The sequence below is a fragment of the Xenopus laevis genome, chromosome 5L (genome assembly GCF_017654675.1).
Source record: "Xenopus laevis strain J_2021 chromosome 5L, Xenopus_laevis_v10.1, whole genome shotgun sequence".
In the NCBI taxonomy this organism is placed as follows: Eukaryota; Metazoa; Chordata; class Amphibia; order Anura; family Pipidae; genus Xenopus; species Xenopus laevis.
Genome location: NC_054379.1, coordinates 84,409,039 through 84,427,781, shown reverse-complemented (window position 1 = coordinate 84,427,781; position 18,743 = coordinate 84,409,039). Strand labels below are relative to the sequence as shown.

General features: G+C 34.0%; 1 protein-coding gene across 2 annotated transcripts in view; it reads left to right on the top strand.

Moving 5' to 3' along the window:
• The window catches only part of grik2.L (glutamate receptor, ionotropic, kainate 2 L homeolog), a 322,471-nt gene that overhangs the window by 130,132 nt on the left and 173,596 nt on the right, over nucleotides 1-18,743 (top strand). For both annotated transcript variants that reach the window (XM_041562043.1, NM_001159686.1), the window contains 1 exon segment: nucleotides 17,525-17,706. In XM_041562043.1, the coding sequence (XP_041417977.1) occupies nucleotides 17,525-17,706 (182 nt within the window).

The following is an 18,743-nucleotide window of genomic DNA, read 5'->3' as shown; positions in this document are numbered from 1 at the left end:
CCTCTTGCGCCAAACTTACCTTCGCCACCTCAGACCAGGCGAAGTGCAATAGAGTAGATAGGCGTTCCTAAAAAAATAGTTGAACATTTTTCTAAGTCCCAAAAAACACTAGTGTCTTTTCCTTTTTTAGGGTGAAAAAGAGCGTAAATTTTTTTTGGGGTAACCCACTTCCCCCCTACATTTCCTAACATATGGCACATAAACTATACACTGGGCACATGTGTAGGGCAATATAACAACTTTATTTTATTTTATTAAGGTTTCCTGGGCTTGTGTAGTGTAATGTATTTGCTGCAACAAATACGTCCATTAAACTTTAACTTCCCACCATATGCAAATTAGCCAACGCTAGCGCAACTTCGCTTTGTTTGGCGCAGTAACACTAGAGCAAATTCACCAGCATTCGGCGTCCTGGACGCAACTTCAGATTTTAGTGAATTAGCGTTGTCCTGGCGGATCTACGCCTGGCGAAGTGTTGCGCTATGAGCGAAGCCGTCGCTGGCGAATTTTCTGAGGTTAGTAATTTTGCCCCTAAGTAACTTTCTTATATATGTTAATTCAATATTTTCAGTGGTTTAAGTCACTTTTTGTTTATTCTTTTCTCTTCTGTGTTTCCGACTCTTAAAACAATGTGAATGCTCAGCATTACATATTTTTCACTAAGCAAAAAAGTTTTTGAATGCAGGGCCCCTTCAAATAATTATTTCTTGTTATACCATTATTTTTATTAGGAATTTTCAAATTTAGTTAGCATTTTTTGCAGAAACTGTTCATACAATACTGTTGCACTAAGCAAGTTAAAATAACAATGCAAAGAACATAAATTTATATTTTATTTAATCTCCTGTGCTAGCATTCAAATTGGCATAGAATAATGATCATGGCAAAGGTTTTGTGACTATATTATATTGGTAGTTACGCGCACTGACAAATATCTGAAGATAAAGCAAATGTTCACATCAGTATAACAATAGTAATATATATATATATATATAAAGATATATATATATATATATATATATATATATATATATATATATATATATATATATAGCGCACAAAAGAACCGCACACACAGGACTTTACAGTGAAAAACAAAAATTGTTGGCTTTATTACGACGTTTCGGCTCCTAAACTCGAGCCGTCATCACTTCCTGATGACGGCTCGAGTTTAGGAGCCGAAACGTCGTAATAAAGCCAACAATTTTTGTTTTTCACTGTAAAGTCCTGTGTGTGCGGTTCTTTTGTGCGTTACAGATTACTGTTTACAACCAGCACCCAGGCATTACCATTGAGTGACGGGTGCACCAGTTCTGAACTTTATATATATATATATATATATATATATATATATATATATATATATATATGATTCAAAATTTTGGAGTGCTGGTCCATTTTGAAGATCGAACATTACAATTGATCAAAGCAAATATATATATATAAAATATGGTATTGATGCAAATATTCTTGCACTTTTTTTAATTCCACATCACCAATGTAACTGATGTAAAATACTGGAAAAACATGGTGCACCTTTAAAGGGGTTGTTTACCTTCCAACACTTTTTTTCAGTTCAGTTGGTTTCAGATACAATCTAGTTCACTGAGAAATGGATCAACTAAATGTTGCAAAATTGTAATAGTTCAGAATCTGCACCTGAATTACTGAGCTGCCAGACTGAAACACCAGAAACAGGAACCTTAAACTTAGATTTTGAAATTGGAAATTGTAATTGGAAAAAGTCTTTATTCCTGGAGAACATCTGATCTGAAAACAACTAAACTGAAAATGTGTTTGGAAGGGGAACAACCCTTTAAAAATATTCTTCACTTCATGAACCTTTATGAAGCTGAATTTGTGAAGTCCATTTAATATTTAAATTGTTTTTTAAAAAGCTCAGTAATCATTACTGGATTCAGTGGGGGACATTTTATAGTACAGATATGGGACCTGTTATCTAGAATGCTCGGGACCTAGGGCTTTCCGGATAAGGGATCTTTCCATAGTTTGGATCACCATACCTTAAGTCCCTGTATCACTCTGCCTGCAGCCTTGTGCCTTTATATGGTCACAGAACCCCTCAGTGACTTCTAATATACTTATCATTTACAGTAGGAGGTACATTATCCCTTATATCCTTATACCGTATACACTCTAGTATAAGCCGACCAGAGTATAAGCCGAGGTACCTAATTTTACCTACGAAAACTGGGAAAACTTATTGACTCTAGTATAAGCCTAGACACAACTACAGCCCTGTCTCCCAGCAGCGCACATTCTGCCAAAGCGACCCCCCCAGTGATCAACCGGACTTCTTTGCAAAGTTGATGGTGACAGAGAATTGCCAAACGGATTACTGTGTGCATTGTCCCTTTATGAATTTGAATTTGACTATTTGCCACCGTAAACCTGCCAAATTGCTGTTTTAGCCTATGGGGGATGTCCTGGAATCAATTTGGAGTTGTTTGGATATATCCTGAAAATTTAGTTTTTTTTTTAGTTTTTTTTGGTGAAAGAACTCTAATCGAATCTAATTCAAATTAGATTTGAATTCAATTTAAGTTTGCTGGTCGATCCCATTCACCAGATTTGAAAAATTAATTTTTTTTTTAGTTCATGGTAGTTTATGGGAGTTTTTACAAACTCCCATGAACTCCCATGAAATCCTTATTTAATCTGCCCCTAAATGATATCACATTAAGGTCACTATTACCCAGGGGTTCAAGTACTTGCACATTTGCTATGTGTTCTGGGTCATTAGGGATGAGATGAGATCCAGTATACCATCTTTTCTGGTTGGCTCCTCAACACTTGTGCCATAAAATTGTCATGCAACAAGTTTATAAACTTGTTCTTATTTCCCTCCATCACCTCCAGCTCTCCCATTTGCAAACATACATACACTAGGGATGAGCAAGATTTTTTCTTGACCTTTCGCAGATTTTTGGTGAAGTGAATCAGGTCAGATTTGCCCATAGACTCCAATGGGCTAAAAAAATTGTCGTGAGTCAAAAAAAAATTTTTCATGGCAAATTTTCACCGTTTCATGACTTTACAGCGAATTGAAACAGGTCAGATTCGCCCATCACTGCCATTGCCTTTTTGCATATGTATTTTCTATTTTAAGCAAATTAAACCCTATTATCAGGAATGCCATAACTACATTCAAAATAGGAGTGGAGGAGAGGTTTGTAGTTGGTAGAGGGGATGGTTGCCCTGTAAGCAAAACTCATAATTATAAATATGCATATTTCAATTTTGTTTACAAGACATATGTCTTGCTGCAGTAACCTTTTTTCACAAGTTTATTCTGCTTCACTGCTTCTGACCTAATTGCAGCCCTAAACTTTTTTACTATACATACTGCTGATGTTATCAGGGGTTAGATGCATAAAATGTATTTCTTCAAAACATTTTAGACTTAATTTGTAGTTTATCTTCATAAAAATCTTAGGGTTGGAAATTAGCCTTAGGAAAGCTGCAATCAATACAACCAACTAGGATTTTTTTTTTAAAGTAAATTAAATTATTTGAATGTATGTTGGAGGTAAAAATATGTGAGCATGTTATGGGAATTATAGCTTTAGAATCAGAAATGTACTTATGAAGGTTTTTTTAATAGTTAACCCCCACCATGCACGTGTTCTGTTCCATTCTGGAAATTATGTCACTGGATACAAAGCTGTGAGGAAGGAAGAAATGTGATGTGGTGATTGTTGTTGGAAGAAAATCTCCCTTACACGGATGGTTTATCTTTCTGAAGAACACACAAATCCCCCAGATCAGCAATAGGGAGCAGAAAGCAAAGGAGATATTATTCCATACTGGATAGGTGTCAACTCAACCTGAAAAATGAACTACATCTGCAAATTGCTATCACCATTTTAGTTGTATTTCATTGCAGGTATCAAAAATAAACATCAGTGAATCAAATTTGTGAGACTTCTGAATGAAAGAATTTTGAAAACAGGGACAAAAAGACAATCTAAAGAACAGCAGTATCTTTCATATTGACAAAAGGTGTTTTTCAGAAGGCTAGGTTTTTGTTATTACACACCTAAGCAATTAAAGATTCGGTATTCAGTCGTTTCTAAATTAGTATTTGTGGAATTTTCTGAATCTTGACAGAGTGTCTTTATTTGGTCCTTTCCTTACTGTTCTACATTTGTTTTACCTTTTAAAATGTATACACAATCATGTGCTTAAAAGATTTCATTAAATTAATTCTGTCATAGGAAAACATGTCTTTTGAAAAACGCATTAGTCAATAGTGCTTCTCCAGCATAATCCTTCCATCCGGTTTTCAAAAGAGCAAACAGATTTTTTCTTTTTATATATTCAATTTTGAAATCTGACATGGGAATGGACATATTGTCAGTTTCCCAGGTACCCCCAGTCATGTGACTTGTGCTCTAATATATTTCAGTCACTCTTTAATGCTCCACTGCAAATTGGAATGATATCACCCCAATAGAACAATGGGAAGGCAAGGTAACCAGCTCCCTGACATACAATAACAGTTACCTTGTAAATATGAGAATAGGACTCAGTAGTAAAAATCCAAGTACGGCTAACCCAAGTTGCGACTCCTTGGGTTGGAGAAACAATAGTCTACCTGAAATTCTGAAGTGCCGGCTCCTTCTGAAAGCACATGACAAGGTAAAATGACCTGAGATGGCTGCCTACCCACCAATACTACAACTAAAAAAAGTACATTTATTGGCTCAAGAATAAAATTATCAATGGTAGAATGGATTAAGTGCAATGTACAGTGTAATTTAGTAATGAAAACTATACCAGAAAATCATGACAGAATCTCTTTAAGGTGGTTGAACCAATACAAACATAATGCAAAAATAAAAATGAATGAATGCATAATGTAAAATTAAGCACAGTAATGTAACCGTCTCTATCTAGATAAAGACTATATAGAAAAAGTATATTGAGAATATTATTACCTATTCAGGAGATTGATTACAGTATTCCAGCACCTATTCTCTATTTTTCCCCCAACCTTTAAGAAGACTGTTGATTTATAAGTCTTTACTATTTATTTGCAAACACAGAAAAGCAATTCTCAAATTTCAAATCCATATCATAACTGCTAAAACAATCTATTGATTAATAACAGTTTGCATATGAGAATGTATTCTACTTTCTCCACAGTCAAATATTAAAATGCTTTGACAGTAGATATGTACCTGACTGACCTTCTTTATAGATTAGAAATAATAGACTAGGATTTCTGGTGAATTCTTGATATATTTTTTCTCACTATTGGGAATTACAAATCCAGGCATAGAAAGTTTTTGCATTTTGCCTTCAAGCAGTATCTCAGCATAACACATATTCCACGACATGACATATCACTTGAAACCCCAAGCAGGATATGGCAGATCCTGCTCTAAGAATTTTGTGCTCTTTATATTGATTCTCCAGAGAGCTTTGCAAGCTGTAAACTGTTGAATATGTGCCAATATGTACTGTATTTATTTATAAGAATGTGCTGGGATAAACAAATGTCTCTTTGTGCAGAATTGTGGCTTAGCTACTACCAAAGTAAACTACAGTAAAGTAAAATGCACTTCACAGAACCACTAACAAAGAAAGGCACAGTAATGCAATACATACCTCACAAAGGTACATGTAGGAGTTTTAGTTAATTTTGAGGTTTAGATTTAATTATTGACAACAAAGAGCAATTCTTATAATGTCTATTATATACGTAACAGCATTTGCATTCAGTAGTATCCAACCAGCATTTAAATACTCTTGTGTCACCATTTCAAAAACAGATCCCAGCTATCAGATGTAATCGTCATTATAATAACCAATTACTGTATTAGCTTGGTTTTATGCAAAATATTTCTAAATGTATGTGTTGCCTATGTTTTCCAGTTTGTTGCTTTACTCCTCAGTCTCAAAAATGCATTTTTCATGTTGCACCTCTCCTAGAAAATGATTGCCTTCTTTTTATACAAGATCAGAGAACACTTTCCGTAATCAGTCAAAGTCAACCTATTTGCTGCTGTTATGCACACTAGTAGATCCATACTATTTTTATTACATTTAAAAAAATGTACACAATACTGCATGTGTGAATTTGGGGTTTTAATTTTAATTACAATCAAAGCCAGGAACCATCCCATCTCACATCCATTTATATTCAAAAATTAGGTATAGGTAATGAATTACATCATTGAATGAGAAGTTTTAAATCCATTTTATTTTACTTGTATATACTGTAGTAATCATTTACAAACACACACATTCCACCAACCTGTAATTTTAAACTAATTTGGTGTAGGATGGAGGTATAGAAAACTGCCAAAATGACTACATATTCACCTACAATTTTTATTGCTCGTATTGGCACCCATAAAAATAAGGTATTATGGACTGGAGGGGCCCTCAAGAAAATACATTGAAAATGTTCCAGTTCTTAGTTAAAAGAGGAAAACAATATTTATAACAATATTTGGTCATTCAAATTGGACCATATGTAATGTAACTAGAGGGTACTGTTGTGTGACAAGTGTTTAATATAGGCACTCTCTCAATGCTGGAAAAGCAGATATTGTTGATGCTACATCTGAATTTCAGAAGTTGAGCTGCTCAGGAAGTGAGGACGGCCTGAGTTAGTGTGCCGAAACGTTGAAATAAATTTTCCACTTTTTTTGACTATTTCAAGACCTTGGAGTGCGGTTTTATTCTTGGATTGTTACATATATATATATATATATATATATATATATATATATATATATATATATATATATATATATATATACACATATATACATATATATACACACACACACACAGCAGCACAGTAAAACATACATAATTGTTCCCAGTGAGTCCCTCATGATTATAATTTTCAGCTTGTTTCTTAACTTTGACATTGCCTTACACATGGACAGTTCAACAACAGGGGAGACACTTATTTTTTTTTAGATATTGACACATTCAGAGGTGATAACCCATGTTTTACCTGTTTTCATCTTTAGTTTGATCTTTGTTGTATATGTATATATATATATATATATATATATATATATATATATATATATATATATATATATATATATATAGATATATAGATATACAGATGCAGCCACTTTGGTTTGTCTGTTTGACACAGAATAACTAAACACAGATATCCCATTTATCTCATTTAACACAGAAAACTGTGACACAACATCCCATCTAATTAAAGCATTCACCATTGTGAACAATGGTGCTTTGGTATGCTAATGAAAAGGTTAAATGCATTAAATGAGTTAAGATAACTTTAGATAACACAGTTTCTTCAATTAACTCTGAGTCATGACGCATTTAACTCACAAATCCAAGTGGCTTCATCTGTATATACATAAATACACACAAATACACACACACACACACATATATATATATATACACAAAGTGTAATTATAATGATACGTGCAAAATCTAATAAAAGACATTTGGTTTCTGCTACTAAGGGCTATTCTGTTAAGATGGCAAATAATGAAAAATATACATCAGCATAACAGATGCTCACTCTTTTATAGGAAAAACACAATGTAAAATGTCTGATCATTAGCAGGCAGTATAAAAGAATGGTACTGGATCATAGTGATATGACACAATACATTGTACAGTAATTGATTTCATCATTATGCCTTGCATTACCAAGACAATTTTTCCATTTATTCATTTTTCACATCTTCTGTATTTTTGAGCTTTTTCTTATACCACAGAATGTATCATAGAATTACAATGAATACAAGACTCTGAATCTACAATATGTCTTTTTATTAAAATTCTCTTTTACAATATTTATATGTATCCTAAATGTGCCATTACAAGAAAGCATAGCTGAAACAAATGCATTATTAGATTTAGATTACCCATAAGGCATTGCCACCATTGCAGGGTGGCTGCAGCAAACTAATTTCGATAAATATTTATTGACAGCTTTGTGCGTGATTCAATAACACAAGATGGGAATAGCCATATAGCAAATAAATGGTGCAGAACACTGGTGTTGAATTGTATTCTTAAAGGGCAAGCATCATAATAGGTCATATGGTAACTATGCTTTCACAGAAATTGCAGAGATTTTTCATTGTCTCTTGAATTTAATAGTACCAGTTTAGTGGGTATACATTTGTGGAGTTAAATTCCACTAGAAAATGTTTTTATACATATTATACCACTGCTTTAACACTAATATATTTTTGATCATCTCCAGTTTTATCTTCTATATACCTATAGGCATTTTTTATAAAATATAAAGTGCACACATAATGCCCCTGCATAATGGACCCCTGCTAACAATACAGTCACAACAAAGTGTAAATGGAGGGGCTTGTATACTGGAAATCAAATTACTGTATTTACCGTGCAAGGAGTAGCTTCAGTCATTTGCCATGTTTAGCTCAAGAGATAACAAAACATATTGTTTACATAATGATCCTTTAATCAATTGCCATTAATAAAGTTATTTTGAAAGCTACAGATACAAGCAATAACAATAAAAAAACACATTAAAGTATAAAAATGTCTGTGCTATAATGTGAATAGCTTTTCCATGCAAATATCTTTGTAGACATCACAGTGTAGCTGTGAACTACTAGTAATAAACAAAAAGAAAGAGGAGCTCACCGTTCCCTAAGTGTTTTAGCCTGCGCATGTGCATTCTTTCCTATATAGGCTGATACCACTTCCCTCAGTGTCAGGCCAGTTCATTTAAAGTTCTTTCATTGTTTCAACTTTTATATGCCTCTGAGGATGTCAAATTCATGACAAAATGTGTTGGACTTTTGCTTTAATGAGCTGAATCTACTTCTAAAGCTTGTAAGTGCATACCTTTTATTTAATAAATCTGTACCATTGATTTTACTCTATGGGAGCATGCCTTTCTTTCTTTCTGTTAATTTATAGATTCTGGTAGTTTGACCAGCTATCTTGAGGAATCCTGTGAATCCAATGTATGACACATCACTGCCACATAGAGATTATTTTTAAATAAAAAGCCTTTATTAGGACATTTGGCTTCTGATTCGGAACATACGATGTTTCCGGCCTAATCTCGGCCCTTTATCAAGCTGCATCCTGTACAGACTATGCCACCATACAGACTTTTTGAAATCTAATCACATTTGACTTTGATACAATTGGTTGATATTTCACACCGCGGCTTGTGGATGACCAATTGGTTTTGTAACATTCATTTTTTGGTACACACAATTGTAAGCAGCCCTTTATTTATGATCCTGATAATAAAAACCCCTAAGCACTTATTTTATTAGGAATTTGTTAGACATTCTTTTAGTTACAGGACTACAGTGTTTTTTTAAATGCTGGTCTATCTTAGTGAGTCTTCCTTTTATTCTTTAATAAGCATGTTATACTATTGTTTTTGACATTTTTTATGAATATATATATATATATAATATTAAATACAAAGCATCAGTATGTGATTCAAGACTTTTGGCTCTGTGTTCTGAAACTAGAAACCAGTGTTTCTATGCCTGCAACCCCTTCATTGTTTCTATGGCAACTATTATTTTTATGTCATTGAATGTCGATATGTTTTCTATTTCAATGTTCTTTTGTGCTCTTCCAAACTTGTCTCTATAGTATATACAGTATTAAACACATGTACGTGCATTCAGGAAAATATATTCTGTAGTTCAGGGCAGTAGGAAGTATGTACAGAAATATAGAAAAGTGACTAAAATTACATATAGGTCTTTGATTAACAGTACAATCTTAGAAATAATTATGCTAAGGACAAAATATATTATTCTGACAAGCTCTATGCTAACAGTAGATTTTGTTTATTGGGCTTCCCCTTTATGTTATTAACATAATCCTCAAGTATCATCATGGTGTCTTAATGATTCTCCTAGGAAAGTGCATCCATGTCCTGTTCTGTCAGTGTTGATGCTGTGAACCAATGAACAGTTGATAAAAAAGCTTTTAACATAGCTCATGCAAATTGAACATCTCAGAAACTAGCCTTTCTTTTGATGGATGATGTAAAAATATTGATTTTGAGCCAATCGAGTTAATCTGACTCAATAGACATATTGATAGAATTGGTAAACATTCTAATATGATTAAATGAATATGAATTCAAGCAGAATTTCTAGCTTAGTCTTTGATTTCAACCTAATGTCAGATGCTGTAAATTATCCCCTGTTGTAAAAATGACCACCGCCCCCATGACTTCCTCCTGTGTCTCCTTTTGACTGATGGCAGTGCATTTCCACCTTAAATTGTTCTGGACTGAGAGTTCTCACACCTGCATCTGCTGTGTGTTTCCAACCGTATTCTCATTATTGGGGTTAATTTTTGGTTTCTTTTGTTAGTGCTTCCTGCTTATGATTAAAGGGATATCTTCAAAAGGGTGGGTCTTTTTTTTACGTTTCCTAAATCCCCGCCTCACAACCTTTGCCACTGGTCCTCTGTCACATTATTAATTTTGATGAGAAATGTACCAGGCAGCTGATCTCAGCATCAGCAAACATACAGAAGTGTTAACAGTGGGGTGGAAGCCTGCATGTGTAAAATGCCATCAAACCCAAGGTTACTCCCAGGCCTTCAACAAGAAAAAGGCACTCATGTTGCAATTTATGCTGTGCATGTCACATTTGTGTTGTCAAAGCAGTTGATGCCAAGTACCCAATCTGCCTACTGGCAGCATGGCAGTACAAAGCAACAAGAAATTACCTATGAGGGAGTAATGTAACAAAGCAGTTCAACAAAAAGTGGCACCTAAGATCAATGGACAATTTGGGACGCTAAAACAATTTATACACAGCCTGGAAAAACAAAGTCATAACCTCTTTACCACTTCCCTTTTGCCACAATGAGTACTACATTACCGTATATACTCGAGTATAAGCCAAGTTTTTCAGCCCCCAAAATATGCTGAAAAACTCTACCTCGGCTTATACTCGGGTCAAGCGCAAAAAAGGTCGCCGGCGTCTAAGAATAGTCGCCGGCATCCAAGAATAGTCGCCGGCGTCCAAGAATAGTCGCCGGCGTCCAAGAATAGTCGCCGGCGTCCAAGAATAGTCGCCGGCGTCCAAGAATGGTCGTCGGCGTCCAAAAACTAGATGCCGATGGGAGTTCACAGGGTACCAGAACAGAAGCAGAGAAGAATCATTGGGAAGTGGCATTGGCAAGAGGCACTGATAATCTAAATATAACTGGTTCTTTTAGGTTAAAGGGATACTGTCATGGGAAAAAAAAATTTTTTCAAAATGAATAAGTTAATAGTGCTGCTCCAGCAGAATTCTGCACTGAAATCCATTTCTCAAAAGAGCAAACAGATGTTTTTATATTCAATTTTGAAATCGGACATGGGGCTAGACATTTTGTCAATTTCCCAGCTGCCCCTGGTCATGTGACTTGTGCCTGCACTTTAGGAGAGAAATGTTTTCTGGCAGGCTGCTGTTTTTCCTTCTCAATGTAACTGAAGGTGTCTCAGCGAGACATGGGTTTTTACTATTGAGTGCTGTTCTTAGATCTACCAGACAGCTGTTATCTTGTGTTAGGGAGCTGTTATCTGGTTACCTTCCCATTGTTCTTTTGTTTGGCTGATGGGGGGGAAAAGGGAGGGGGTGATATCACTCCAACTTGCAGTACAGCAGTAAAGAGTGATTGAAGTTTATCAGAGCACAAGTCACATGACCAGGGGCAGCTGGGAAATTGACAAAATGTCTAGCCCCATGTCAGATTTCAAAATTGAATATAAAACAATCTGTTTGCTCTTTTGAGAAATGGATTTCAGTGTAGAATTCTTCTGGAGCAGCACTATTAACTGATTCATTTTGGAAAAAATTTTTTTTCCCATGACAGTATCCCTTTAACCCAGTGGTCCCCAACCAGTAGCTCGCGAGCAACATGTTGCTCACCAACCCCTTGGATGTTGCTCCCAGTGGCCTCAATGCAGTTGCTTATTTTTGAATTTCTGGCTTGGAGGCAAGTTTTGGTTGTATAAAAACCAGGTGTACTGCCAAACAGACCCTCCTTTAGGCTGCCAGTACACCTAGGGGTGACCACATAGCCAATCACAGCCCTTATTTGGCATCCCCATGGACTTTTTCATGTTTGTGTTGCTCTCCAAGTCTTTTTTACATTTAAATGTGGCTCACGAGTAAAAAAGGTTGGGGACCCCTTTAACCTAAAAGAACCAGTTATATTTAGATTATCAGTGCCTGTTGCCAATGCCACTTCCCAATGATTCATTTTCCCATGGCAGTATCCCTTTAACATTTACTGCACTAACTTGCCTTATTCCCAGGAGGATTTTAGTTCTGGCTGGGGTAGTGAGAGAAGACGGGTCTAGAAGTCAAGGTCATCACGAAAATCTGTCTTTGTTGTCTGTTACTGGCTCTGACTGAGAGCCCTTCTTGGTACTAGAGGCACTGTCATTAGGAAAAGGTGAGGCCTTTTGACCCTACTCCTGCCTTGACAAATCACAGTGCTGCTGTCATCTTCAGGCAAGGGCTAGGAATGTAAAATAAGTAAACCACATACTAACTTTAAATATATTATGTCTTACTCTTTCTTAATCCTTTTAATGCCTGTGCCTGAACTTTACCATTCACTTCTTATATAACGCTCTGAATGGCTAAGATCGTATATATATATGTATATATATATATATATATATATATATATATATATATATACAGTATATATATATATATTATTATTATTAACATGTATTTATATAGCGCCAACATATTGCGTAGCACTATATATATATATATATATATATATATATATATATATATATATATATATATAAATTTTGGAAATATATCTATATATATATATATATATCTATATATATCTATATATATCTATATATATATATATATATATATATATATATATATATATATATATAAATATATATATAGATAGATAGATAGATAGATAGATAGATAGATAGATAGATAGATAGATATTTCCAAAATTCATTTAGCATCATTCACTGTTGTATATTAAAAATAATAGGTATTATTCAGTTTAACACACACCACAAATTTGTTCTGCTACTGAAAAAGCAAAATACTGTGACAGATTTATCAGTGCAGAAATTAGATTATACTGGACTGGACCGTTAAAAAATCAACCCTTTTGATTAGTAATAAACAAAGTAGTACAAAAAAATAATGTGGGGAATATGCATATTTCCAATTTCAGCATTCAGTATAGTTTTTTGTTTCAAAAAAATATCCAGAATATTTAAATTACAGTTAGTCTGAGTATTCCTCTACTCTTGCATAGGCTAGTGATTGGCAGTTATTATTTGACCAACCATATTGTAATCTTTCTACTGAACTTGATTGTGCAAGCAGGCCCAGTAATTAGCATATCATTTTGCAATCCTTTAATGTTACGGTAATTATGTGCCATCAACAATAAACTAACATACAAACTGTATCTTCAAACTAATTTTACTCTACGGAGCTTATAAATATTACATTTCCTCAAATGGTATTCATGTTTTTTAATATTCCCAACACTTATCAAGATTCTTTTTTTAATATTGTTCGAAAGAAAGTTAACCCCAGAGTAAAAATTACCATAATAGGCTTAAAGCAGTGTAATGTTATTTTGTACTTACTAATAATTAAGAAAAACTCTAGTACCATGTACTGTATAAACTCATGTTATACCTATATATTTAACTAATTATATATTCATTATTATTATTATGTTATAAGACAATGTAAAGATTTAATTTTTACTACATAGTATCATAGTTTCAGAGCATATTTAAGCAGAAAGAATTCCAAAGATATATAAATCTGTATATAAATAAGGTTGCCTCATCATATTACTAAAAAAGTGGCAGTGTAACTGTAAAATTGCATGTAGCTTTGTTTTGTCACACAAGTGCAGAAAGAAACAGAAGGTGTCTCTGAACTCAAAAGGCTTCTATTTTCCTGCCAAAGAGGTTACACTATATATTTTTTTGTGAAGAGCCAAAGAATAGTAAAGTAGACTGACTATTTCCCAGGTTCAAATTTGCTACCTCAAATTTGCTAACCTCTTAGATCACAATAAGAAAATGCATTGCTGTAATTACATCCTTTCCGGATAATTAGTTGCCAGATAACAGACCCAATACCTTTGATATAGATACTATTAATTACTGACAGTTTTTTTTTCTGAGTTTTCAGATGTACTATTAATTATTATTTTACCTAATCTTAACTATTGAAAGGGAAATTATATACATGGATGTGCAGCTCTGTATTGCACTCCAAAGAGTGCTATGTTATGCTTCAAGCATTCCCTTATTTAGTTGGTACTGTCATCCCTGCCCAAGGAACAGAAGAAGGCATAAATTAAGGCCATCTATACATTTATTTCCAGAAAATGTATTTGAGTAGAGACTTCTGCTATATCTCATGTGCATACAGAGTTAGTGAACACCTTTAAACAACCACTAGCTGTATGATTACATTTCAGAAATAGTTTAATATTGTTGAACAATAGATGCAAATGGCATGACATATTGTTTGACAGACTTTAAAATGAACTGACTAATCCACTTTTATATGAACCTTCAGAAAGTTACACATAGGGGCAGATTCATCAAGGGTCAAATTTCGAGTTCATTGGAGTTTGTAAAAACTCCCATGAACTTCAATGAACTCGAAATTTGAAAAAAACATTTTTTTGAAAAAGCAAATTTTTCAAATTCAGGTAAATGGGATTGATCCACAAACTCAAATCAAATTCAAATCGAAGTCAAATCAAAGTCGAATCGAATTTGAGTTTTTTCACCAAAAAAATCCAAGATTTTCCAGATTCCAGGATGTCCCCCATAGGCTAAAACAGCAATTCTGCAAGTTTAAGGTGGAGAAAAGTCAAATTCAAATTCTTAAAGGGCCAGTACATGATAAATTCAAAATTCAATTTGAAGATTTTTTAAAAACTTAAATAGAATTTTAAATGTTTCCTAGGCGAATTACACTAAGGGGCAGATTTAACAACGGTTGAATTTCGAGGTGATGGGAGTTTTTTTAAACTCCCATCACCTCCAAATTCGAATAAAAAAAAGACAAACCGAGTTTTATTAAAAGAAAAAAAATCTAATTTTTTTAACTTCAGGTGAATAGGCTGATCGTATTAAATCGAATTTGAAACAGTATTTTCACCAAAAAAACTTTGATTTTTAAAAGTCCACCAAATGACTCCAAGTAGGTTCTAGGAGGTCCCCCATAGGCTAAATCAGCAATTCGGCAGGTTTTAGATGGCGAATATTCAACGTTGAATTTTTAAAGAGACAGTACACGAGAAATTTCGATATTCGAATTTTCGATTTTTTTTCAAATTTGATTTGAATTTGGGCTATTCCCTAGTCGAAGTACATTAAAATGACCCTGAAATTTGAATTTTCACGTCGAACTTTGATAATGCCACTAAAATAAACTTGAAAAATTAGATTTTTTAAATTAGAAATTTGAATTTTCAATCTGACCCTGTTACTGTTTGATAAGCTGCGCTTGTCATGGAAAAGTGAATGCCTTAAATTGTCATTTTATTTCTGTTAGATACCTTTTGGGGCAGGGGTTGTGCACATGGAAAGCAGAGGGCTGTGTAAAACCAATTATGTATGCAATTATGTTCAGTTTATCATTAAATATGCATTTTTGGCTTAAACAAAGTATTCTTGTGGTGAGTAATAGCAAAGTGTAGCAATGTGTTGCAATACTACACATAAGTAACTGCAATGCATTATTACAAAATGGCTGGGCAATAAATTATTTTTGGCTATAATTAATAACAGGTTTCATAAAAGCTGACATAATGCCACAATTTAATCTAGAGCATGACAGGTGGGTGGGTAATAGGTGTACTGGAGCTCAGAGCCCTAAACCTACAGCCAAAAGGGAGAAGATTAAACTAATTCCGAGAAAGTATGAGCTGGTACTCCAAAAATTCCAACATGTAAACATAAGAAGTCAATTAATTGTATTTGGTTTACATGTCCATAGAAAAGCCTTATACATTTTGTGTCACAAGACACTTTATCATAGGTTGTGATTAAGTTGCCTTACAGCACAAAATGAGTAAGGCTTTTTTTAAGAACTTGTAAACCAAATAGGGATTATTTGCTTTCTGAGATTTTGTAGACTAGATTAGCCTTCATGTGGTGGACAAAAGAAGATCTATATTTTTTCCACTGCTTTACAAAATGTATGATTGTCTTCCTTAGGTTCAGGGGTCTTTTTAGTCTTGTTGACTTAATAGAGCCATCTCATTGCACAGCGAGTTTAGTGTGCCCCAGCCAAGTGCAGTTTTGGATAACTGGTCTTTAAAGTGGCCTTCTCCATTATTTACAATGATTTATTTACAATGATACAATGATTAGGTTATATTAGGTGATATTAATAGCTTTAATTACATTGTTTGTAGGGCATAAATCTTGAGTGTTTGATTAATAAGTAAAAAAAATTATAAAATAATCCGAAACAAATTATTGTTTTTTATTTATTGTAGGTATGCAATTATTACAATTAGAAAATATTTATATCTGATTCTGAAGTACCATTATTATATAATTTCAATATGTAAAACTGCATTAAAGAACTAACATGGAAATAATGTGTAACTTCCTGCCTAAATGCAGGTAAAATTCTGCACTGATTTAATAAACCTAATTGGAAATAATGTAAAGAAGCAATATCTGAGGACTGTAGAGTAAAATTTTAGGAGGAATATTACACTTGGAGATTAGCAGTAATCTCTTCTTAAAGGGATACTGTCATGGGAAAAAAAATTTTTTTCAAAATGAATCAGTTAATAGTGCTGCTCCAGCAGAATTCTGCACTGAAATCCATTCCTCAAAAGAGCAAACAGATTTTTTTATATTCAATTTTGAAATCTGACATGGGGCTAGACATTTTGTCAATTTCCCAGCTGCCCCATGTCATGTGACTTGTGCTCTGATAAACTTCAATCACTCTTTACTGCTGTACTGCAAGTTGGAGTGATTATCACCCCCCCCTTTCCCCCCCCCAGCAGCCAAACAAAAGAACAATGGGAAGGTAACCAGATATCAGCTCCCTAACACAAGATAACAGCTGCCTGGTAGATCTAAGAACAACACTCAATCGTAAAAACCCATGTCCCACTGAGACTCCTTCAGTTACATTGAGAAGGAGAAACAGCAGCCTGCCAAAAAGCATTACTCTCCTGAAGTGCAGGCACAAGTCACATGACATGGGGCAGCTGGGAAATTGACAAAATGTCTAGCCCCATGTCAGATTTCAAAATTGAATATAAAAAAATCTGTTTGCTCTTTTGAGAAATGGATTTCAGTGCAGAATTCTGCTGGAGCAGCACTATTAACTGATTCATTTTGAAAAAAAATTTTTTTCCCATGACAGTATCCCTTTAAAAGGATCAATGCATATTAGATTTATAAAGAAAAATATGTTTTAGGAATTCACTAAAATACACTTCATATTTCTTTTATTCTCTCTCTTTAAAGGCCTTATTCGTCTACAAGAGCTAATAAAGGCACCATCTCGGTACAACTTAAGACTCAAAATCCGTCAGCTGCCAATTGACACAAAAGATGCCAAGCCGCTACTGAAAGAGATGAAGAGAGGCAAAGAGTTCCATGTCATTTTTGACTGCAGCCATGATATGGCAGCAGGCATATTGAAACAGGTAAAAGATATGCTTATGATTTTTATTGCACATTAAAGATTAACCCCCCATATGTAATAAAAGGCACTAATGGGGGAATGTAATATGTTTTATTAACAAGGAGCAGATTTATCAAAGGTCGAGGTGAATTTTCAAATTAAAAAAATTTGAATTTACATTTTTTTGTGTACCTCGACTAGGGAATAGTCCAAATTCGATTTGAATTTCAAAAAAAAATTGAAAATTCGAATACTGTCATTTATCATGTACTGTCTCTTTAAAAATTCGACTTCATCATCTAAAACCTGCCAAATTGCTGTTTTAGCCTATGGGGGACCTCCTAGAAACTATTTGGAGTCAATTGGTGGACTTTGAAAAACAAATCAAGTTTTTTGGGGGGATGAGCTTTGAATCAAATTCGATTGAATGCTCTATTACTTCGATTATTACAATAATTGAAGTACAATAATACGGAACTATTCAATTGAAAATGGACTTATAATTTCAGTTGGTCATTTTGAATTTCTAAATTTTTCAAATTCGAATTTCGACCCCTGATAAATATGCCCCTAAGATTTTCATTGTTTGCGTTGAGACCTCAACGACTTTCTCATAAAGTTTGCATGCATTTGGCTTTTTAGAACATGCACAGCATATATAATAACATTTCACAATTGCAAAACTTTTTTTGCGACAAAATATTTAACGAAGCTCCAAAGAAGATGTTATTGCTAACCTTTTCTTAGTTAAACAAGCGATGTAATATTTGCCAGCAACTGATTTTACTTTGCAGGCAGCTCTTAACATTCACTGAAACTCCATTTTCAACAAAGCCTGCGATTTTAAATACATCCCCCCTTAAGTTTTCCCAATTACAGTAACCCATAACAACCAATAAGGTTTACTTAATTTTATAGCATTGGGTCATGTTGTGGAAAGTTTACACTGCAATTATGCAAAGATCAAGTTTTATAATGAAACCTCCCTCCACCCTGACAAAGGGAGAAGTATTCGCCAAAAATATCAATATCTTGATATTTGGAAAAATATATAATTCA